Below are 23,472 nucleotides of genomic sequence, written 5' to 3'. Positions count from 1 at the left end.
GCAGTTCCCTCTCTGGCTCCTGACCAGGCCACCTGCGTTTGAAAGTCCATGGGACTTTGCTTGGGTTTCTATGTTATTAATCCTCCCCGTGAGAAATCCCAGGCTGCTCTGGACCTCTTCCCTCCTTGCTAGGCCAGCTGCCAGGGCTGTGCTGCTGCTTCATGTCAGCACAGGAGGCACTGTGAAGCTGGTGTGCTTCCAAGGGGGCCAGGGGAGCCCTGTTTTCCCCTTGAAGGCTGCAACCCGATGCTCTCAGCTGTGCTTGCCGTATACTGGGATACTTTTTTGGCCCAAATACTGAATAAAGCAGGTCAAAATCAAACCATCTGTCTAGATAACAAGTGATACGGATAAAAATAGACCACTGTGCTCCTGATGTGTCCCAGCTGTCCTCATAGAGCTGCTGGGCAGCACACACAGGCTACAGAAAGGTGATGGAAAAGGGACTGTGCTGGCTCTAAGCACAGCGTGGCTCTGCAATACAACATCCAAGAGGGCTGTGGCTGTTATGAACAGTCTCAACCACGTTTTGTGGCAGGAGCACAGTTCCTCATGGATTTTAAGCAGAAGACAGGAAATGCCAGTTTTCAGCAGAGAAGGATGAGGCAAAATCATGTAATCACATGCTCATGTTGACATAACCAGCACCAGAAGAGTGCTGTCCTTCAGCTGATCCTCGGAGGCACCATTTGAAACAGAAGCGTTCCTTGCAATCTCTCCCCATAACATTCCTTCCCATTGCAGCCCTTTGGATACTGAGTCAGGCAAATCATCTCCCCTTTGCTGGCTGAGACCTAGGCTGGACTTTTCCTTTTTCAGAAAAAGACCAAATACTCCTCTTTATTTTCAGGAGATCTCTTTTTCTTTCAGATAAGGAAACGAAAGACCCAAATAGCAAACACAGGAGGTATATTTTGTCCTCCTCAGAAGTGCATTTGCATCTGGTAAGCTCTTCTGGTCAGGGTGGGTATGACCAGCTTTGGGCTCACACTGACTCTGATTTATTCTTGTGAAACGCCGCTGGAGGCAAACACCTGATATCCCATCCCAGTGCATAGGGAACCATCCTCAGAGCTGCTGGAGAGGGATGTTGTACAGCCCTGCATCTTGGGGCCAACCTATCCCACCACGTACCAGGTTTGGAGGGGAACCTCCTAAGGCCTTCCCGGGGAGCGACACTCAATGAACAGAGATGAAAATACATTGATAACTCCTGGACCCACACAGGACCACCCAAACCCCATGTCTGAGAGCAGCGTATGTGATCACTGCCCCATGGAGCCTGTTCCATGCCCACACATCCTATGGACGTGCCTCATGTCATGACCACAGGCTGATTGTTGCTGCCAGTATCTGGCTTTAAGTCGCCTCATTCCGTGTGTTTTAGGCTGATAAGATATAGTACACTAAAGGAGGAGCACCTTAGCTTGGAGTGGTGTGAGAAGTGCTGCAACGGTGTTGTATAAGAGTGAAAAATCATTTTTCAGTGCAAGAACTTTGTTTTCCCCACAAAACACACCCACTGTTGGCAGGAGGCTGAGAGCAGGGGTGGGTCAGAGCAGCTCTGCCTCCAGTGCGTTCCTTCCGAGGGGCCTGCAAGTTCATCTCTCTTGTTACCATGCACTCCTTCTCCTTGTTTGTGTGGTGGAAACATATGAAAACAATTTGTGACTGTTAAGTTTCATGAAGCTCTGTAGACAATTGAGGTTCTGCATGCAATTTGGTTTCCCCCTTGTCAAGGGCTCCGTGGGGCTGCTCTGCGCTGGTTTATCGGCTGTCAGAGTGGCTCCGTGGGACTGCTGAGTGCAGCACTGCTGAGCTCTCAGTGCACGCTGCCCTCCTGCTTGACTCCATCATCCTTGCATGGAGATGGCAATATAGCAAAAGATGCTCCTGACAGTGATTTCTGATACAAAAGCCATATGGAGCTGTGGTTTTGGGACTGGATGAAAATGGACGTACACGCTAGTGACCTTATGGGAATGTCTGATGGGGCTCTAGCAAACCTCGGTGTGAGCAATGTGTGCTGAGCAATGCTCTGCAGGGGCTGGATGGAGAAATCGTCAGCAGCAGTCCCAGGACAGAGGCTGAGCAGCGAGATGGAGCCTGCCATGCAGGAGGGGGAATGGTTGGGCTGGGAGGAAAGAAACAACTCGGGGAAGGGATGATACACTAATCAAATGGTTGGGGGAGAATCATAGAATCATAAGGTTGGAAAGGACCTATAAGATCATCTAGTCCAACCATCCTCCCATTACCATTGCTACCACAAGCACTAACCCAGATCTCGTAGCTCCTCATCCAGACACCTCTTGAACACTGCCAGGGACGGTGACTCCACCACCTCCCTGGGCAGGGAGAAGGTGTGAAGGACCTGATGGGAAACACAGGAATAACGGAGGGGTAGGAGAGACAAGAAAATGAGGCAGGGAGGTCAAGGACGGTGCAATGGCAAGAAAGAGCGAGGGGGCTGAGAGCAGCGCAGCCAGTGCCAGCTGCTCTAGGGGCCGGCAGCTTACACCTGTGCTGGGGAAGCCTCGAAGGCTCCCGGGGTGGCTGCGGGACCCCGAGGGCCGGCTGCGATCCGAACACTGCCAGTCCCTTCTGCCAGCACAGTGCCGGCAACGCAAACTGCCCCACTCCTGATTTTGGGCTTTGCAAACGCCCGTCGGGGATCAACTCCGCAGCCCCTGGGCACGGCTGCTCAGGGGAAAGCAGCTCCGGAGCAGCCAAAGGCTCGGAAGTAACGGGACCGGCTTTTCTGACGGCACCGCGGTTCCGCGCAGCTCAGCTCGGCGCCGGCGGGGGGTGCCGCCCGCCATCCGAGGCGGACCCCAGGAGGGGCTCCGAGCCGCAGCCCGTGGGCCCAGCCCGAAACCGGCAGCGGCGGCGCGAGGCGGGGAGCGGGAGGAGGGGGGGGCGGCCTCGCGCTTCGGGGGCCGCGGGCGGGGGCCGAGGACCGGCCGCTTCCGCCCGGCGCGGCGCATTCCAGCGCCGTGAGTCAGGCGGCGGCTCGGCGGGATGCGCCCCGCGGCCCCGAGCGCTCGCAGCTCCTCGGCGGGGCGCGCACCGCCGAACCCGGCGCGGCGCCCAGCGGCCATTTGCATGCCGCGGCTGTGAATGGCGTGCCCGGCCGGCCGGCCCCTGGCACGGGGGTGGAGTCTCCGCGCCCTGCTCGGGCCGTGCTCCGCGGCGGCGGCCCCTTAGCCGCACTGGGGCGGCCCGAGTCCGGCGGCTCGCCGAGGCGCTTCCCCGCCTTCCCGGTGAGTGCGGGGCAGGGGGGCGGCGGGGCGGGGGGCGCCGGGCGAGGGGCGCTGCCCCGTCCCCGCTGCGCACGTGAGTCGCGGGCTCCGTCCCGCTCCGCGGCCCCGCCGCCTCCGCCGCGGCTCGGCAGCCCCCTGCTGGCGGCACCGCCCGGCCCGGCCCCGCGGGCACCCCCCGGACACCCCCGGGCTCCGTGCGTCCCGAGCGGCGGCCGCCCGGCGGAGGAACGCCGGCGGGAGAAGGCTCCGCGGTGCGGCGCGCAGGTGCCGGCTCCGAGCGCTGTCCCGAGCGCTGCGGCTGGGCATCTCGTCCTCAGCCCTCGGCCGGCGTCTCTCAAACGGGCACCGGGGCGCCCTCGGGTGCAGCTGTCGGCCTCGGACTGCTGCGGATCCTCGGCTCGTCCCGGTGCCGCAGGGGCAGCCCGGTCCCGTCAGCTCTCGGAGTCCAGCCAAGGGCAGGAGCAGCGGCGCGGGACCCGTTCAGCCTTTAGGAGCGGGAGTGACAGGGTCTGCAGCGGTGGTGCGGGGACCCGGTGACCCTGGCGAGTTTGGCTGCAGGGGAAGGAGCGTGTTCATGGCTCGCTTCAGTTGAGCCAGGTCCATGCTTGAAAGGCCCTCCCAGCCCCATCTCGCCATGCGTTCCCACCCACTGCTCCCCTGGCGCTGGCAGTAGTCGTTGGGCAGCTGCCTCGTGAGCTGAGCGGGTTTCGTGGCTTCTCTATGTGAGAGTTTTCCTCTGCATTCAGTCCCACGTTGATTTTTTTTTCTCACTGAAACGAGGGAATCGCGGTATGGGGCTGGCTGAAGCTCTTGCAGAATTGCACCCTTAGAGCCAAGCCTTTTTGGGCTTCTCAGAAAGCCATCCATCTTCTTTCCCCCTTGTAGCATGCACCAAAGGGCCCCCTGAGTGCTTTCTGTCTTGTGCTTTCCTTTCGTGGTAACTCAAGTGATGGCAGGGGCACAGGTGAGGGTTGCCCAGTGGAACATTCCCTGTGGTGCTGACTGCTCGTGCTGCTGACTGCTCGTGCTCTCACAGGTTGGGTTTGTGGTGGTGTTGGTTGGGGATGTCTCCAACAAGCAGGAAGTTGGTTCTTTTCTTCCTGTTTTTGTCCCCTTGGCTGCTGATTTCCTTTGGGAAGAAAGCTGTGCATTCTGCAGTAAAGGAAAAAAAAGCTACACGTAATGGGAAGGGACGAGGCTGCGAAAGCTGGAGGAAGGGATCTGCAGGCGCTTTGAAACAAAGCATGGGCTGAGGAGGGAACACCATGTCTTGGCTGTGGTAATGCTGATACAAAGACAATAAATGCAGGGTTAGAAGGGCCCACTTGGGGCTAATTGGGAGGCGGACCCTGGGAAGGAGAATCAGGTCTTTGCTCTGTGTGTAGAAGGAGAAGAGCTGGAAAGTAACGTATCTGTGATGCAATGTTTGTGAGAGGAGGTGATAAGCTGTGTTAGATCAGTTGATACAGTTGGAAAGAAGAGGTGAGCTTTTAGGTGCTTCCTTCCTTCAGATTCTGATGAAAGAGCTTCAGAAGAGGCCTTGTGGCTTGTTTGCTGGTTGTCCCTCCAGTCTGTTGGTCACAGGTATGCTCTCACAGAATCTCCCCCTCCTGCTGCTCTGCACAGAGATCCTCATTGCTACTGAGGTCTTTCCATGGCCAAAAGGGCTCTGCCATCCCTGTGCTGGGTGCGGGAGACCTGGTTTGGGCCAGGGAGAGGGGAGCAAGCTCTGCTGCTGTCCCTGAGCTCGTTGTCCCGAGCAGCTCTGGTACGGCCGTGTGTCAGTGCTGTGCCCGCTGCAGCGTGTTCCCATGAAAGGAGGTTAACGCTGGGCAGTGTAAAAGCAACTCCCACAAAACTCGTTCTGCTTTGGGACTTCCCGTGAGAGGCCTTTTTTTTTTTTTTTTTTTTTTTTTTTTTTTTAAAAGCAATCCACTCGGAGGAGATCTGCCTACAAACTGGCTTTTCAGGTTCTGGGGAAAGCCGTGGCCCAGGGCTGAGCAACACCTTGCTCTGCAGGGTGGGCCTCAGCTGGGCTGCGGGCCCGGAACTCGGGCTTCCCAGGTCGGCTCTGGGAGTGATGCCCCATGGAGGGGAGCAGCCCCTGTCGCTGGGTCTGGCCGATAGCACGTTTCACTTCTGCAGTGGGGACTGAAAGTGCTGCAGCTGAGAGCGAGCGCAAGGCAGGAATAGGAATTCCTTTTGGGATCATCAGTCCTGTTCCTCTGGAATCCAGCCCCAGAGAGTAGCCAGCAAGTCCCAGCATGTTGCCCTGAGCCAGGCAGGGTCTGCTGAGTGTAGCATGATAGGACAGTTTATTTCAGGCACGGAGCCCACATGCTTAGATATAAATAGTAAAAATTTGATTCCATTCAATGTATTGGATCTTTCTGCAGTGTGAGCACATAGCCCACTTAGTGCTGAACATCTGAGATGGGCAACATGAGCAAGAGTCCTGGGTTGTTTTCCTTTTCTATTCAGTGCACCCAGCGACAGGGCTGGCAGAGCACCCTGTGTGCTGCTGGGGCTGCTGCCTGTGGATGAGATGGGCTGGACATTTCTGTGTCTTCATCTCCAGAACTTTTAACCTGTCTTCCATAATCCTGGTGGCTTCTACCTTTCTTCCTTAGTTCTTTGTGGAGGCTTTGACATCGTGTGGAGACCGTACACCCTTTATGTGGAGGTTCCACCCTTACTTGTGACCAAACACAATGCTAATTAATGCCTGCAGCCACCTGCCTGTCACCATCATATGGCCCGTTTCAGTAGAAGTAGTTAAAACTTGAGGATGGATTCCTTCTTTTTTTTTTTCCCTCTGAGGTCAGATGTGGATTAGTTTCTTTTCAGCTGAAGAGGTGCCAGACCCTTTGTGTAACTTTGTCATCATCTGGTTGGAATGAAGCAGACAGGAACTGTGCAGATCTGGCACTGTTACCGTAAGGTTGCCTCCCTGCTGCTGGGTATATACTTGTTGTTTTAGGTAACCCGTGGAATGTGTGCGTTGCCTGCCAGCTCACAGAGCTGTGTTGCATCTTCTCTAGCTACAACTTGCGTGGTGGGAGCTGCAACCTGGATTTAATGGCAATTACTGTGTCTGGCCCATGGGTAAAATGTCCCGGTGCTCCTGGAAAGTAGAACTATAGATTGAATGGATGTTAGGACTTGTTGCTCAGCCTGTTAGTGTCCACTAACTCCTCTCACAGGTCAGCACCTGCCATGCAAGTGACAGAAGAGTGTTTAGGAAGGATGTTTCCAGGCCTTACAGCAGTCAGACCCCAGAGACGAGGGAGGCAACAGGCAAGATTTCACCTTGGAAGTGAGTGGATTTATCAAGCACCATTTCTGATGGTTGTGTTCCTGTGTCCCTGAAGAGCCTTGAACAGATTCATTGTGTGGATCACAACTTGCACTGAGATGCAGAGCCCCTCACTCAGCACAGGGAAGGCAGGGCAGGACTTGCCTTATCTGTCAGCCCTCCCTCTGGTTGCAGGCAGTGCCATCAGGAAGGTCTGGGGCAGCTCTAACAGTGAGATAGTAGCTGGTGGAGTTGGTGCACAGTGTGTTGGTTTGAGGTTGTGTGTCATCATGTCCTGTTAGCTGAACTTTAGGGGCTTTTTGGTCCTGCTCATTTGGCTGCTCACCAGGACTAGTGGGAGCCCACTTAAGATCACATCCCTGATGCTTCAATACTCTCAGCAATCCATGCTGCTCTAGGAATGAGGAAGTGGTTTAAAAAAAATTAACAAAAAACCCCACAAAAAATAATAATAAAAAAAAACCCAAGTGTTGAGATGATACCACAAAGAACAAATCAGTAGAAGAGTTTTTTTCACCCAAACTCTGGTCAAATCCTTACGAATAACAAACAGTGGCTGTTTGCTGCGTGGTGAAAGCAGAGTTTATTCTTCATATCAACCTCAGCTGTTCAGTCCCCAAATGTTATGTAGTGCAAGTTTATTGGTTGTGTGCTGTGTTTGCAGTAGGGACAGTAAATGCCAAATTGACATAAGGCTTGCGTGTGCTAAGATTTCCATTGGGCTTGTTCTTCAGCTCTACAGATGCATTGTTTGTTTGAAACTTAGTTGAAGCTATTTTGTGCGTGCTGCAGAAATATTAGAGCTATTGCAGTATAGACCTGAGCAGTACACGAGGGCACTCTCTCTGAGGTTCTGGGGCTTAGTAATCAGCAGCTCTAAAACAGTGATTATTAAAGGAAATTTAACTTCTTAGCGATCTCAGAAGTGTGTTGCAAAAGTCTTCCCAGGGGAGAAGAGATCTGAAGGCATGCCTGATCATGCCTTCTCTGGGTAGCCTACCTAGCTGCCTCCTCCCCTTCCTGTTTCCACTTTGCTGCAAGGCAGCCCCTTGCTCTGCTGGTCAGCAGCAGTGTCTGCTTGGAAGGTTTTCCTTTTAGAAGGAACAATCTGGATGAGATCATCCTGAAGCTGCACAAGATGCTGCTTTTACTGTTCTGCAGGTCTGGCGCTCACTCAGCTTTAACTTCGTGCAAGTTGTAGCAGCTTGAATTTTAAAATCTTGGGGACTCAGATGTCTGGGGTTGGTGAATACAGCTTCCGTGTTTCAGGTGTTATTGCCCCGTAGCAATTGGCAGATGGGAGATACGTTTCTCCCTCACTTGAATGCAAAGATCAGTACTTGAAAGTGAGCTGCAGAAGACAGCTGGTTCCGAATTGCTTTGCCAGAAGGTGTGAGCATGCCTTCCCTTTCACTGGCTGCCCTGGGACTGGAAGCTCAGAAGGAGCAGTGAGGCAGGAGGTGCCTTTCACTCAGACTAGACATTACATTGTAAAAATGTTTCACTTTTTTTTCTTCTTTCTGAAACAAAGTTAGAATGTTGATCGTTTTTCTTTACACTGTGAGTCGGAGCGTGGGGCACACATGAGTTTATGTGAACACACACCTGCAGAGCAAGGTGAGCTCTTCCCACAACTGCTTTCCCATTAGACAAGGAAAGAGAAGATGGATGGCCAGCTGTCGAGCCCCAGCAAGAGTAGAAATTGGAGCAACAGGAGCATCTCCTTTTGCAAGAAGAGCAGTCCTCACTGCTGTGGGCATTGCTGGTGTGTGTGGGCTTTTAGTTGTATTCAGGGGAACAGAACTCCTGTCACTTTGGAGAAAGCAGATGTGTGATGCTGAGTGAGAATGCACTGCATTTCAAAGGAACGTGTAAAAAAATAGCCCGAATGGCTTAAATGCTGCTGCTTCCATCCCTCCTGAATATACGTCTTCTAGTGGTGTCTGTGTTTGTTATTTCCTCTAAGAATTTTTTTTTAGATTGCCATTCACCGTGGATCTATGTAACTTTCCATAGGAAATGTTGTCATCTGCGGCAGTTTTGATCTCATTTGCCAGCGAGGTATTTTTGTTTAGCGCAACAAATAGTGATTCTTAGCTGCTTTTAATGCTGAGGTTGGTGCATGGGCAGCAGCTATTCTAAAAGCAGCCAGAGCCAGCAGTCTCTCTGCCTTGAAATTCATTCTGGTGCCTTGTTCTTAGCTTTCCTTGTGTTTTGAATTGCAGTGCTTGTAATGAATGTGCAGGCTGCTAGAAAATCAAAGTTAAAATGCAGAATTTCAATGAAAAAGGATACCTTTTTTAAAGTACAGAGGTAGGATTTTGTTGTTGTTGTCTTTTACTTTCTAATGTGGGATTATGACTGTGCTGACAAAACCATTTTTGAACCTTTCCTTACCACATATTGAGGCAGTGACTGTGCCCGTGGTACCAGCGGGTGAGCCAGTCCCTCGCTGTGCATCCCTTGTGCTACTAATGCAAACCAGCGCAGTGTCTTCTGGAGTCCCAGTGAACTTTTGCAGTGAGTTTAATACGTACAAAAATAGTTTCTGTAATCACTCTTTCCTGCTTCTTTGTTTTGGTGAGCTCCAGTGACGCCGAAGAACACAGTCCCAGGAGCCTGCTGTGCTGCTGCTGGGGAACCCAGAGCTCTACTGCCTCAGCCTAGGCACCTTTGGGAAGGCTGCAAGAGCAAGGCTTGTTTAGGTGAACCTTTGTCTGCATAAACTTCCATTGTTGGCAGTCAGTTATTTATAATTGGATTTGTTAATACTTGGGTTGTTAATGTGATTATGCTATTATCCAGTCTGGCTGCACGCAGTGTGGCAGTGGACCAGCAGCGGTGTTCTGATGTCCTGTGTAAGCATACAGAGATGTGTCAGCTGTCTGGGGGCTGCTGGTGGATCTAGGTAAAAGCCAGCTCCTTTTGTAGGATCAGGCAGTGGTCATTCACCAGGGAAGGGAGGTGCTTGCTGCCAGCTGCTCAGCTACAGTGCTCAATGTGCTATTGCTGCAGCTATGAGGCAGTCTTGCTATCAGCCCTTGCCCAGGTGCAGCCCATAAGCGGCGTGCTCTGGGCCAGGCATGAGGATGTGGCAGCAGGAACGTGGCTATCACATGCCGTGCCAGGCTAGCATTCCCTATGCAAAGCTGCAGGGTGTGTTCATGGAGAAACACAAACAGGATGAAGACACCAGAGTGCTCCAGAAAGCTTCCTGCTGCTCCCTCCTCTGTGTTGGTTGTGTTTTATGCTCGCTGCTCCCCTTGCTGGTTTCAGGGAAGGCTGTGGATGGCTCTGTGTTGGGCTTACTTTCAGAGGCGGAGCTGGGTGCCTGCTTCTCACTATCTGGGCTATGTCTGGACTCTGGGGCACGTACTGCATAGTGCCATGAGTGTCCTTCTGTCATCTGGGACACATATGCTGTAGGAGAATGGGAAAGGTGGTGCTTCTGCCCAGTCTGCTGTACTTGGCTGCTCTTGCTGGTGCTGCTGGCCTTTGGTTAACAGGGGAAGTTTGGAAGCCCTTCTGTGAAAGCTCTCCGTGTGTGAGGCTTGGCTGTCAGCTCTGGAGAAGTCTGTGAAGTTGTTTTCCTGTCCAGCGACTCCAGCAAAAACTCACTCTGCCTCTGGTGAAACAGTAGTACTTAATTCCTGCCGCACTCAGCACCTGCACTGAGAAAATAATTTAGGTCTCAAGGGATGCAGAACCTACCACCTCCCCCTTGTGATAACTGCTAGCTTCCCACAGTGCTACAAATGTGAGTTTTTGGCCATGTTTTCACAATCACTTCAAACCCTGCTGCCTGGAGAAGTGATTCCATCATCTGGCTGCGGCTGCTCCTGCTGCTTCCCCTCTCCTTGCACTGCCACAAGTGTTCATGGAGCCACACGGTGACTTGGAGCAGGGCTGGAACAAACCAATTTCTTTGCTGAGTGATGTGGGTTGGTTTCTGCACCAGGCAGCTGCAGGGGTGGCTGTGCCAACACAAGAAGGGGACAGCACAGCAGCTGGGGACACTGCTGCTGTTGGCTCGCTTCTCCTAGTGGCTGTGGTGTCTTCAGAGCTGGAATTTTAGTGTTTACTTCTGTGTGCTGACTGCTGCTCTGCCTTTTGTCTGCTGGAACTAAAGGACCTGGAAGATGAGAGCCTGCTGCCTTGGGAATGTTAGCAGATTGCAGCTGGTGTCATCTTCTAACCTGTTTATGGAGAAGTGCAGCTACAGATCCAGCAGGCACCAGCAGAAATCAGGAGAGCTTTTTGAGCTTTTTTTCACCTCTTCCATATGAGGGCATCAGACTTCATGTCCCTCATGTCCTACGCAGAGCTCCTTTGAAAGCCCATAGGAGCTCATTTTTAGTTGGTTTCCATCGTGATCCACGTCTTCTGAAAATCAGGGAGATGGGTTGCTCAAAGGGACCTCAGATCTGCTTTCATGGTCACGTGATTGGCTCACAGCCATTTGCACCTCACTGGTAAATGTTCTTACAGCCTGTGTTTAAGACCCTCTGGCTCTGTGTAGCTGAACCTTCTCCAAGATCCCTGGTTCCCAGGTGAGGCTTTGTACTCCTTGCATCTCTTGCGTACCAGTATCAGCCTACAGGGTTTTGCATGAAATCCAAAACCTTTTTTTTTTTTTTTTTCCCCTTCTTTTTTTTCTAATGCAGCTTCGTATTTCCCGTCTATGGATCTGCCTGGTGTCTTCCAAGACAGGAAGTTTCCACTGGTATTTCTCAGCTAATTACATTAAGTGGTTCAAAGTGAGATCCCTCAGTGCTGGCTTGGTTGCTTGTGTAGCCACAGAAATTAAAGAACTTCCCCATGACTTTTGCATTCAGCCTGCCTTGCTGATTCTCACTGCAGCATCTCAGTAGTACCCCTTGTGTTCTGCCTTTACACAGTCTGCTTCTACAGCCATCTGCTCAAGCACCTTTTGTTTGAGCTCCTGCCATTGCCTCTGGATAGTGCCCAGAGCTGGGGTGAGGTGGGGCAGGCTGTCCTCCTGCTCTCAGGGTTTGACATCAGCACGAATTGTCCCTCACTCTATGTCCCACGATTACAGCTGCTTCCTGGTCCCTGCTTGTTTTGTAGGCTGTGTTGTTAGCTTGTCCCTGCAGCGTCTCAGATAAATTCACCTGTTTTTCTGACCCCCTGAGGGCATTCATCACAGCTACCAGTGGGTCAGTGCATAATGACAGCATATATTTCTGGGAGAGAGATGAGGAAATGGTGTGCGGTTCCATTGAAAGCTGTTCTAGACGGGAGGTGTTTTGGGAGGCAGGTGACAAAGACTCACGCCTGGTTTGGTGTTTCAGCTAAGCTGGTATCACGGTGAGCCATCACTGAACAGGCAGGTCCTACCCTTCCTGTCTCAGGTTGTTTAGAGCTTATCTGCAATTCTGACCAATGTCAGATCAACAAGAAGTAATTTACTTTTGGATACGATTAGTTTTGTGCTGGTGAAACACCTTGATGTTCACCGGGGTAAGTCTGCCCCTTGGGCAGCGGCTCTGTAAAGCCTCACATCTCCTCTGAGCTCACTGGTGAGGAAAGCAGGAGAGATCCCCACCACGACAGGGTTGATGCTCTTGCTTTATTTCCAAGGGGGTTTCTTAGTGAGGGATGTAATGCAGGTCTCAGCCAAAGCCTGGGTGGTGCTTGTTCCTCAACAGCTTTCCCCTGGCACACAGGGTCATGAGCCTGCTTTGCCTTCTCCATCCCTGCCTGCCCTCAGCCCTCCATCTGACTTGTTTTAAAGATCTGGCTTGCACTGGTGTTTGAGATAATCCTTGTAACTAGTTGGGTCTGATCCATGCTAGATGATGTTATTGGCAGCACTGAGGCTGACACCCTGCTGCTCTGCTTCTCCTCGGACTCCCTGCCTTCCCCCTGCTAGCTGGGCCCACAGCAATTCTGCTGCCTCCTTGGCTGCTGTCTGGAGAGCATATTGAGGATCCTGACTTCTTTGCTGCCATTCTGCTCAGAAGCCTGCTGCTTGCCTCAGCCAGGACAGTGAACGTGCCAGCAGTGCAGGCAGGTATAGAGCCCTTCTGCCTCCCTCCAGCTGTTTCTGACAGCCCCCGAGCTTCTGTCCTCAGTGTGGTATCCCAAAGTGTGTGCAAAGAGGATGGTAGGAAGGGCCTGGAACAGATCTGTACAGCCAGGATTGGAGTGGAGAAGAGAGACGGGGAAAAACTATTTGCTCGTCTGGCCCAAGAACTGAGGCATCAATTGAACGCAGGAAGTATCGGGTTTAAAGACAAACTGAGGAGGACAGCTCGTCGCACAGCATGCATTTCTGCTCTGCCACAGGCAGTCATGAGTACTAAAAGGCTGCAATCAAAGATTGCATTGGTTTCTAAAGGGAGTTTTGATAGATTCTGGAAGGAAAATCATTGGATGGATCTAAAGATGAAAACAGAATAGTTAAATGCAAAGGATGTCTCTGGCACAAGAAGTCCCTGAGTTATTCATAGCTCATGTAGTGGCTGTCCAGGGAGATATGACTGTCAAGTGATCCTGTGCTCTGTACTGATTGCCAGGCATCCTCTGGTAATGAGATACTGGATTTAGGCAGACGCTTGGCCTGATCTTGCGTGGATATACTGTGTATGATCTTATCCTGCTGCTTTCAAAGATCTCTTGAAAATACTGATTAGGCAGTACTGAGAAGTAGGGATTGTTTGAGGATATGTGTCCATTCAAATGAAATATGTGTCAATGCGATCAGCTTTGAAACCAAGCCTACTGGTCTGGTTAAGTACGTGGATACTGTATCCTGGAACATCTCTTGAAAATAGTCATGGGGTCAGTGTGAAACTCAGTGTTTTTTGCCTGGTACTGAGATGTTTGCTAGCTTTGATGCTCTTTTAGGTGATGCTTGAGCAAGGGGCAAGTGTGGGCACCAGCAAATCCCTTTCAGAAGTGCACACGAGCAGGCAGGAGCCCTCCTAATGTCCTCACTATCTGCATCACGTAGGAAGTTGGAACAGATGCTTTTAGGCACCTCTGCAGCTATAAATGGAGCAAAGTAAGGAATTGTGACCTTTTATTGTGAGGCGTGCATGCAGGATGCAGGATGGTGGTGTGTGTACAAAGAGTATGTCTGTACAGGCCAGATTATGAATTCCCAGACTTTTGGGGGCCTGTGGTATTTGCTGAAACCCAAACCTTCATCCACCTACAACTGAGTTGTCCCTTCCCCTCGTTCCAGCTCAGCTGAGCCCTGCTCTCCTGGCAGCCAGCCCAGCCTGTGTGACTCTGCTAGCAGCTGGTCGTCACCCACTTTTAGATGAGATTCTCCTCTTCTAACCCAGTCCAGGTCACCCTCCTCTCCCTTTTGTTGACCTGCTTCCCCCTCCACCACGTACTGTTTGCACTGGTAAGCCTCACTGTTTGTGTGGCTCCCTTTCCAGAGCAGTTGGGGTGAGCTGTGGGAATTGGTAGAAGTGCCGCAGATGGCAGGCAGCGTCAGAGAACCAGAGCCTCATTTAGCCTGGAAGGGCCCTTTACAGGCTGTCTGGTTTGTGTGCTGCGCTGCTCAGGCCTTGTTTAGCTGAGTGCTGGATGTCTCTGAGGACAGACGGAGGTCTCACTGCCTCTCTGGCCCTGCCCATGCTCAAGGAAGAATTCCCACCTTACATTTTAGATTTGTTGTGCATTCAGAATAAATTGTGCCTACATTTTAACAGTTCTGAGCTTTAATCCAACGAGAGCTTTCTTCTGCTCCCTCTCAAATCGTGCGTACCTGCAAAGTTACTGGGATGCTCGTTCCATCTGTTTGCTTTCGGGCGAAGATAAGGCTGACACCCTGCTGGGTTTTGTCTCCTGTGGGATCTGTGGTCTGGGTCAGCACAAGGAAGCTGGGAAGGAATTGGGTCTGTTGGCCTACTCAGCACATGTGCTTCCCACTGTGAGCCTGCTATTGTGCATGTGCTAGGAAAGGAAGAAAGAAATATGTGCTTGTGGAGTAGCTTAGGTTAGAAGGCACTTATGGAGGTCTGTGATCTCATTCCTCCAGTGACATCAGTTTTCCTAACCGTTTCTATTAGCATGTGCAGCAAAGTCATTACTCTCACAGCCTGGAGAAGTTGCTCAGTCTCTGTTTCGCTGCATGCTGGAGAAGGTGAAGAGTTTGCAGAGTGGGCAAGAGTCGCTCTGGTTGCTTTGGTGTTTCTGTAACTCATTTTTATTTAAATACCGTATAATTATTATTTATGTATGAAAACCACTCTTAGAAAACTGTCATTAATGCTGAACTGATGTTCATGCTGCACTTGCATTAGTCTGTGTGCTACGTTGTATTTCTGGAAAATGATTACATTTAAAGGAGATTAGAAGAAGCAGTTATAAGTGGCCACTTGCTAATTCCCAAATAGCAGTTAGTAGGGAAATGGTGCTGTGTGGCTTTGGGTGGGCAAGGGAGCCTGCGTGAGTCACAGGCTGTTTTTAGAGAGAGGTCAGCAGCTTTTAGCACTGAGTTACTTAGCTGGTTGGACTGGCTCCAGATCTAATTAAGATATAATTATGACTATTTCTTCTGGAATCTGGATTTCACAGTAGTCCCAGAAAATCTTAATGGGGAGTAACTCTGAAACTTGTAGCTGTGATCTTTGGCACTTGGCGTGATGCCCCCCAGCCTCAGAAATGCTGCACGAGCTCTGATTTCTGAACCCTCTCCAACGCTTGGAAGTTGTCCCATGCAAGGCTCAGGTCTGTGAATGGCAGCCGGGAGAAGGTCGGCCCGGCCCTACAGCATGTCCTGCATCAGGGATGTGTCTGACTCCTCCTCACATGTGATCTTTCCCCTCTCCTAGGCTGGAAGACAAACGTGGGACGATGTCGGAGGCACGGCATGACAGCACGAGCAGTTTACAGCGCAAGAAGCCACCATGGTTAAAATTGGACATCCCGGTGCCAGTGCCTGTGCCGGTGCCAGAAGAGCCAGTGCAGGTATGGGGACTGCGGTCATGCAGGGGATGTGCAGAGCCCTGCTGTGCTGACAGCATGCCTCTGTGTGGTCACCAGCAGCCCTGGCCAGTGTTGTGTGTGAGAGGTCACTGGGACCAGTAACAGGCTGCCCCTTGAAGGGGATATTGAGGAAAAATGAGTGTATTTCACTTTAGATCAGTGGATCTAAGGTGGCCATTTGGGTGTGAGGATTGTAGGGGTGGATGTGAGTCTGAGGTTTCTAAACAAGAATTCCTTAAAGGAACTGAAGAAGTGAAGGGCTTCTAGAGAAACACCAACCTGAAAGTGCTGGAGTTCCGGCTGAAATGAGCAGGGAATTAATCTGACTTATGACTAGCCAAGATAATGACAGGCTGTCATCAGTAACAGCAAAGAAAGAACAGTTACTGGCAGCACAAAGCTGTTAATAGCATGAGTGCAAGAAATTCACATATGAGGAGAAATAAGTGTTATTGAAGAGTGGTGGAGTAGAGATGAAGTGATAGTTTATTTGGGACTTTGCAAAGCATGAGAGCACCCATGTTTCTGCTGGGAATAGGAGGAATAACAGGAATCTGCTTCAGAGTGGCAAAAACTCTTACATGTGGGTGAGATGACTGCTGGCTGCTCGTGACCTTGCTGCAGGATAATAGGCTGCCTGCACCAAAAGCAGGTCCATGAGTGGAGTGTGATGTCTGGGTTCAGAGAAATGGAAGGTTTTGCATCTTCCCTGGAGGGGTGTCGAGGGTGTGCTTGTCTTGAAATGGCATTTGTGTTCTTGGAAAAACATGGACTGGCCTCTGCTGTTCTTTGATCCAAGGACAAAATGGACTTCTGGCAGGTACACCTTCATCTTGATCTTCCCTTGGAGGGAAAGAGATTGGGGTTCTTTTTGCGAGGATCAGAAGAGAACACAGGGTTTTAACTGTGTAGGTTAAAGCCTTCTGAATTGCTTATGGCTTAGATGGATGTTCTTTTACCTGAAATCTCTAAATCCAGGGAGGCTTCTTCTGGAGAGGCATTATGTACACAACAGTGGAAGTTGGCATAGGTAATGTTTTCTGAAAGCCCAGTGTGTGGGAGTGCATACAGGCTCCCATGGCTTAAATTTGGAGTGTCTAGGCATTGTTTTAACATAAAACTTAAAAAAAACTTAAAAAAAAAAAAAAAAAAAAAAAAAAGAATAAAAATTATTGAAAGTTTTTATCTGTCTGGCTAGAAGGACTAGAGTTTCAAGCAATTAGAGATAGTGTCTGACCAGAGAAGCAGTTGGTTCACTGGCAAGTGAAGCAGAGGGGTAATCTGCTCAGTCTGTGTTTTAGAAAGGGGATAGTATCTGCCAAGCTAATGAAAAATTCATGCAGAACAGCCTTGGGGCAGTTAGTAGGATGGGCTGAGAGCAGTCTGGTGATTTGTGTCAGGTTTGGCAGGTGACATTCAGCCAGGAGGTGCTAGGAGCTTTCAGACCTGAGTGCATCCAGACAATTAGGTTATGAACAAAGCTGATGTGGCTTTCCCAGCTTGCTTAGCCTGTGCCAGGCAGCAACTGCAGCACAGACCCACCCACGACTCTCATAGTCTTTTAGTGCAGATGCAGAGCTATTTATAAAGCTAATTTCACTTGGCCCTGCTTGGTGTGCTTTACTTTACATTGTGCAGTGGTCTAGGAGCTTGTGATCTCTGTTCCTTCTGGCTAGAAAAAAAGCCAGAAGGATGCAGGAGCTCCTGTCACACACCCATCTGCAGATGGACATCAGTCTGTGGGCTAGGCTAGAGCCAGTCTGCACTGAAACTAAGAAAAAAAAAAAAACAACCTCTGCAGATGCCAAGTTCAAGTGCTGACTGCTCTGTTCTGCAGATCCAGTCCTGTTTCTTCACATTAGCCAGTCATGAACTCAGTTCTTGTTAGGCTGTGTGCACCCAGCTTGTGGCTTGGGCTGGGGGCAGAGGGGGGTTGTTGTGCTGCTGACTGAGTGATTCACACCCTGGCTGGCCCTGTAGATCATAGTTCTAAGAATGCTGACTCCCCTTCTGCTTTCCTTTCCAGCCAACAAGACGCCAGACCTTTCTACGAAGTGTGAGCATGCCTGCTGACAACAGCCGTGTGCCCTCCTTGCCTCATGAAGTGAGGAGACCGGTGCTACAACGACAGACCTCAATCACCCAGACCATCAAGAGGTGAGCTGCTGAGCTCCTGGAGCTTGGTTTAGTGGATTCTGCCATCTGTTGCCGTCCTTTTTTCATGGTTTTCTCATTCTCCCATTGCCTGGCACTTTAAGGCATGCTGTCAAAATAGGATTGAGTTGTCTTCCTTGTTACTTACCATGAAGTTGAGGTAGAGGGTAGGTGCAGATAGGTTCTCAATATATGAGCCTGATGGTGCTGTATAGCTTGCCTTTAATAAGTGAGGAGCAAAGTCCTGACAGAAAAATAGTGCTGATCAGAACAGTGAATGGTTCTTGCCGATCACAGATAAGTTTTGATTGCCCTTGTGCCTGAAGAAGCTGGCTGTTTCAGGGCCTGATGTGTAGCTAGCAACATATGATGCTGTGTCCAGGATCCCCAGGGCTTTTCTCCCTAGCTCCTTTCCAGCTGGGTGCCCCCAGCACGTGTTGGTGTCTGGGTATGTTCCTCTCCAGGTGCAGGGCTTTGCACTTCTCGTTGTCCTTCATGAGTTTCCTCCCAGCCCATTTTTTTCGTCCTGTCAGGGTCCCTCCAGATGGGAGCATGACCCTGTGAGTATCCCCCACTCCACAAGTTTGTGTCATCTGCAGACATGTTGAGGGTACGCTGTCCCATTGTCCAGATCATTAATGAAGATATTAAATGGGATTGAACCCATGACTAACCCTTGGAATACCCTGCTAGTCACTGTCTTCCAGCTAGACTTAGTGCCATTGCTCACCATACTCTGGGCCCAGTCATTCAAGCATTTATTTATCCACCTCATTGCCCATCCAGCCCTCAACATGGCCTGAAATCAGGCCTCTGCGAGTCTTTGTGCCAGGACAGTTAGACAAGAGCCTGTTAAGGTTGAGAAGATATCCTTGGAGAATGCTGCTTAGGGGTCTTCATAAGAAGCACTGTATGGAAGGGCCAGGGCAGCCCTTTCCCCCATAAGTCCTTACAGACAGGGCACATGGAGCTACAGTGAGCAAAAGAGGGCTAGACAGTGATGGTGAAGCTCCTGGATACCAAGGGAGATGCCAGTGTCCTACTTATTAGCATCAAGGCCATGGGCAAGCACATGTGGCTGGTGCACTGACAGACCTGTGTCATGTCCTCCATGCCTGTATGTAATGGCAGTGTTGGGGACCAGCTGGTGGCAGCATCCGTGCCTGTGCCTAATGGTCTGGGTAGCAGTTTTGTAATCCTGAGTGCAGGGGGTTGATGTCATTCTGCAGTGCAGAGTTTTCTCACACAGGCTGTTGTACAACATGAAGAGCAGCCAAGACTCTGTCCAGGAGGAATTGCAGCTTGTACATGGTTTTTGCAGTGCACTGTGGAATGCAGGTAGGAAGGCAGGCGCAGCAGTGGGAAAGACTGTGAGAGGCAGAATTACAGGAAATGTGTGAGACGTGGAACTAGCAATAAAAGCATGAAATAAATGGATCAGAAACAAAGACAGGGAATTGGAAAGTACTGAGGGTAGCCTAAAAACCAGTGAACAGCAGAGGAAGGTGTGCAGTAAAGAACTGCAGACCATATATCCATGAGGATGTCTTTGGGATTTATTTTGTGAGTCCAGGGAGGCTGTCTTCCAGGTTTGTTGCTTAATGCAGCCCCAGTTAAACACAGAATGTGAAACTGTTCTAGCAGCAGGACTCCATCCCTTTCTTTTCATGGGGCTTGGAGGACACGGATCAAGTATGAGCCTAAGGTCAACTGTATGTGGTCCAGAACATAAGGCCATAGGAATGGTTCAGCTGCTTGAGTGTTGGCACCTAACACTGTTTCCGGTCTCTTACAATGTCCGAGATGTCCACACAAGGCAGCAGATGCAGCACAGATCCTTGTGCCTGAGGTGAGACCCTGCCAGGGTCAACCAGAATGGCTCCAGGACACTTTGAGTGGCATCAAGCACCTGTATCCAAAGAGATCATATCTCAGCTTGCTGACACCTCTGGTGTTTCACTCTGTGGTGTCCAAAGCCGTCTTTTGAGATCTGAAGTTGTATGTCTGGGCTGAAGAAGGTGGATTAAAGAGGTCTGGGGGTGGAAGGGGATTGAAGCATCCGTGGTGTCATCAAGACCAATGGGAGATGTACATCAGAGATTCAGATGCACCAATGGGATTCAGCAACCTCCTGGATCCTGCTGTCACGTGCATTGCGGCACAATTGCTGCTGATGGGGTTGACTAAAGAGATGGGGAAATGTTAGACGTAGCTTGCTGCCTGCCTCCACAGCCCAGTGGGCTCTTTCCGTTCAGCTTTCTTTTCTTTGCAGCAGACAGGTACGGTTTCAAAGGAGTCAGACCCTGCCTGTTCAGGGGAACCGGGTGGGCAGGAGTTCCCTGAGAAAGCGGCAGTCCTTGCCCCGATCGTTTTTCAGGTACTGGTAGAACTAAGTGTGCAACCCACCCCTGCATGTGTGTGCAAGGGCTATTGTGAACTGCACCGATTCTGGCTGTTGCTGAGACCACGTTGCCTTCCAAGGCCTGACCAGGAGGCCTGCAAATGGATGGGAGTGAGAAAGTTCCCGTGTGCATATCTAACAGAAAACAATGGTCACTCCTACTAAATATCTAGGCAGATGTCAATAAATAGCATGGGACTAACAAACTGCCCACTCTCCAGCCTCACTTCTTTCTGTTTTTCCTAACAAGCTGACAATCTCCTGGTGTTCACCATAACTGCAGTATTGCTCTGGGGCAGCCGCCGTGCAGCCTGTCCTTGCTAGCTTTAATGCAACATGTGAAATATGTGTATCTTGGTCCCAAAGCCTTCTTGAAGCAGAAGAGGAAAGAGAGAAAGTTGCACCAAACAGATGTGGTTTGAATGAAGCTCAGAGCTGGTGAATTCATTATAACATCCACCCTTTTCCTGTCAACATCATGAATTTTCTAATCCTAACGTGACTGGCTTCTCTTTGAGGTGGAGACCTTTGTTTATGTAGCACTGAAGAGATGTGCTCTGGGCTCCTGGAGTCGCTCAATAGCCCATCAACCACCACCCTCATACTAGAACTCAATGAACTTTTGAATGAGACAGACATGGTGACTTCGTGTTTGTCAGGGACTGGACCCAATGCCCAGATGTTCCTTCCCATCCTACCTTCCTCATCACCGTTGCCAGGTGCCACTTTGATGCTGTGTTTGCATTTATGTCTGCTGGTGTTTGGGCTTTAGCTTTCAGGGCTGCTTAGCTTAAGTTGATAGAAGAGCCTGCCCTTGGTACTGATTCATTGCTGGTTAGTTCTGCAGGATCTGTAGCAGATAATGGGGCTCCCTGGTTGGACAGAGCTCTCATTGTTTCTCCAGAGTGCTCCACATGCTCTAAACTCAGTTTATAAGGTTCTCCTGGACTGTCTTGTGTATAATCAGAGACTGGGACAGATCCCTATCCTAGCCCTGGGCGAGCAGTGGTCCCTGGCAGTTTGGGAGTGATACTTGCTGTGCAGAGCAACTGTGGCAGTGCCTGTCCTTCCACGCTAATGGGAATGCAGTTTCACAGAGCTCTGAGGCACAGCTCTTTGCACAGTGTTCATCAGCAGGCTAACAGTGGCCCCATGTACAAGCTTGTCACCCAGGGCCACCTTGGTGTCCAAATATTGGTTATGAAAGTTGGGAGTTGTGTTATGAGAATGTTTTGTGATGTGTGTTGTGCCTGTGCATCTGCACAGCTGGTGCATTGTGCCTGTCTGTGGACTTGCTTCAGTTGTTGCAGGCCAGGCTCTGACCCCAGGCCTGTCTGCTGTGAGCTGGGACAAAGATTGCTGTGGGTCACAGTGACAACAGAGCAGTGCTTTGAGACCTGCATAGCCCCTTCTCTAGGGATGGCACCCAGTGACTAGCTGAGGAGTTCTGGAAAGGTTTGGCTCAGTGAGGGCAGGTAAGGCTGGCAATAGCTCACCTGATTTTGTGCCTGCTGGAGGGCCTGTTCTGGGTCACTGGGAGAATAACAGTGCTTTTGGCAATGGTTGGTGGTTTGCATCTGCAAGTGTGAGCTGGAAAGCCTGCTTTGAATTCACATCTTTTTACATAGTGGCAGGACGTCTTCAGTTGCTGGTTGATGATATGTATCTTTGTTCTGCAGGCTGCAATAAGTAAAACACAGGATTTAGTTTCCTGTCTCTGGTGCTCTGACTCAGTTCACCAGTGTGACCTGCTTCTAGATGTAACCCTCTTATGTTAGTGTATGTTTTGATACTCCCTTTGTGATTTGTGAGGTCTTCCTTCTCAGCAACTGGAAATCCTACCTGTAAGCAGTGGCCTGAGGTGAGATTTTTGGGTTTGGCTTGGAAGGGTTTTCAGGTTTCAACACCTGGGCCAGTTGTGTGCTGATGCAACTTGCCATCTTCTAATGCAGGATTAGCCACAGTGGGAAAGGACTGGCAGGGCTGTGGTGATCTTTAGCTTCTCCTGCAGTATTTGAAGACCTATCCCTCTGCCTTCCTTAGCATTTTGCTTCTGACCCAATGCTCTTCCACAACAGCAGCCACTTGGCAGCAAACCTGCTTTGTGGCTGCAGCCTTGTGCTCCTGCTTCTGCCACCAGCAGCTCAGAGCTGTGTTTGCCTGCTTCAGGAGAGGACAGGACCACAGCAAGCGTTTGCCATTGATGTTACTTGTGAGCAGGATGGGAATCCTGCAGCATGAGATGGAGAATTTGGGGATATTCTGGGAGTGTGGTGGGAGGCTGGGAGGGAACAATTCTGCTGGCCATTGGGAAAAGCTCCAGAGAAAAACTGCAGCCCCACAATGGGGACCTAGAGCTGGCCTGAAGATGGTAAGTGTTTTCTGTGAGTGTCTTTTAGAGGAGGGAAAAAAAACAATATTTCACCAAGTTCTCTGAATTTCTGTTCCATCGCCTCTTTTTTCTTTCTAGAAAAAGTCAGAGTCAACTGTTCTTTACATACACTGAATTTGTTTTTGTTGTCTTAAGAGGGAAAACAGTGCTGTTGATGGTTAAACATTTCTGACCAGGACCTGTCAGGTTGCTAAAACTGGCTGAGGACAGGCTCTGAGATGCTCGTGGGGGAAAATTCTGCCTACGTTTGGATTGGGGTTGGCTGGAAGTGACCACCGTGGGTTTTATCTTTTCATTTGCATAATCTGAGCAAATGTGATGCTCCTGCTTTACTTATATACTGGCATTTTTCAGAGGCACAGCTGACTGGTTTGGAGTAAGCAAAGACAGTGATGCTACACAGAAATGGCAGAGAAAGAGCCTTCGCCACTGCAGCCTGCGGTATGGGAAGCTGAAACCTCAGGTCATCCGGGAAATGGACTTGCCCAGTCAGGACAATATTTCTCTAACAAGCACAGAAACCCCACCTCCACTATATGTTGGGCCCTGCCAGCTGGGCATGCAGAAGGTGAGTAGCCTGGGACAGAGTCAAGGCCATCAAGAGCTTCCTGCACAGTGTCTTCACCATTTTTAACTCGTTTGTGGGCTTAGTTCTGCCTGAATGTGTCTTGTCCAATGGGTTACAGTCAGTGACTCAATGTGGTGTCTATTGAGTCTATACTGGGACCAGTACTACATACTATTTTAATCACTGACATAGATAGTAGGGTTAACTGCTACCTTTCAACACTTAGAGGGGGCTTGTGAGAAAGAGAGAAAGACATTACTGGAGTCTGTAGCGACACAGGATTTGTACTGACAGAAGAAGGAGCAGTGGTTACAAACTGAAAACTTGATTATGGAACTTGGAAAAGCATATCTTGCTCAGCTGTGCCACAGCTCTGCTCACGAGTCCTCAGAAGTTGGTTTGGGTGCCTGC

The 23,472-nt window shown here is 50.4% G+C and overlaps 1 protein-coding gene across 6 annotated transcripts in view; it reads left to right on the top strand.

The window, feature by feature from the left end:
- Positions 1–2,966: 2,966 nt before the first annotated feature.
- RHBDF1 (rhomboid 5 homolog 1) overlaps positions 2,967–23,472 on the top strand; it is a 32,552-nt gene continuing 12,046 nt past the window's right edge. Inside the window, exons 1-5 of one of the 6 annotated variants that reach the window (XM_085237839.1) lie at positions 2,967–3,263; positions 15,393–15,528; positions 17,573–17,703; positions 19,973–20,077; positions 22,848–23,061. In XM_085237839.1, the coding sequence (XP_085093965.1) occupies positions 15,415–15,528; positions 17,573–17,703; positions 19,973–20,077; positions 22,848–23,061 (564 nt within the window). In that variant the 5' untranslated portion in view covers positions 2,967–3,263; positions 15,393–15,414. Of the gene's footprint in view, positions 3,264–5,219; positions 6,580–7,820; positions 9,285–10,075; positions 15,289–15,392; positions 15,529–17,572; positions 17,704–19,972; positions 20,078–22,847; positions 23,062–23,472 lie in introns of those variants that run through there. The other 5 variants (XM_019620696.3, XM_010719401.4, XM_010719400.4 and 2 more) reach the window with 5 other exon arrangements.

Source organism: Meleagris gallopavo, chromosome 16 (assembly GCF_905368555.1).
Source record: "Meleagris gallopavo chromosome 16, MGAL_WU_HG_1.1, whole genome shotgun sequence".
Classification (NCBI taxonomy): Eukaryota; Metazoa; Chordata; class Aves; order Galliformes; family Phasianidae; genus Meleagris; species Meleagris gallopavo.
Note: the sequence above shows the minus strand (reverse complement) of the source record. Positions and strands in the feature narration are given on the sequence as shown.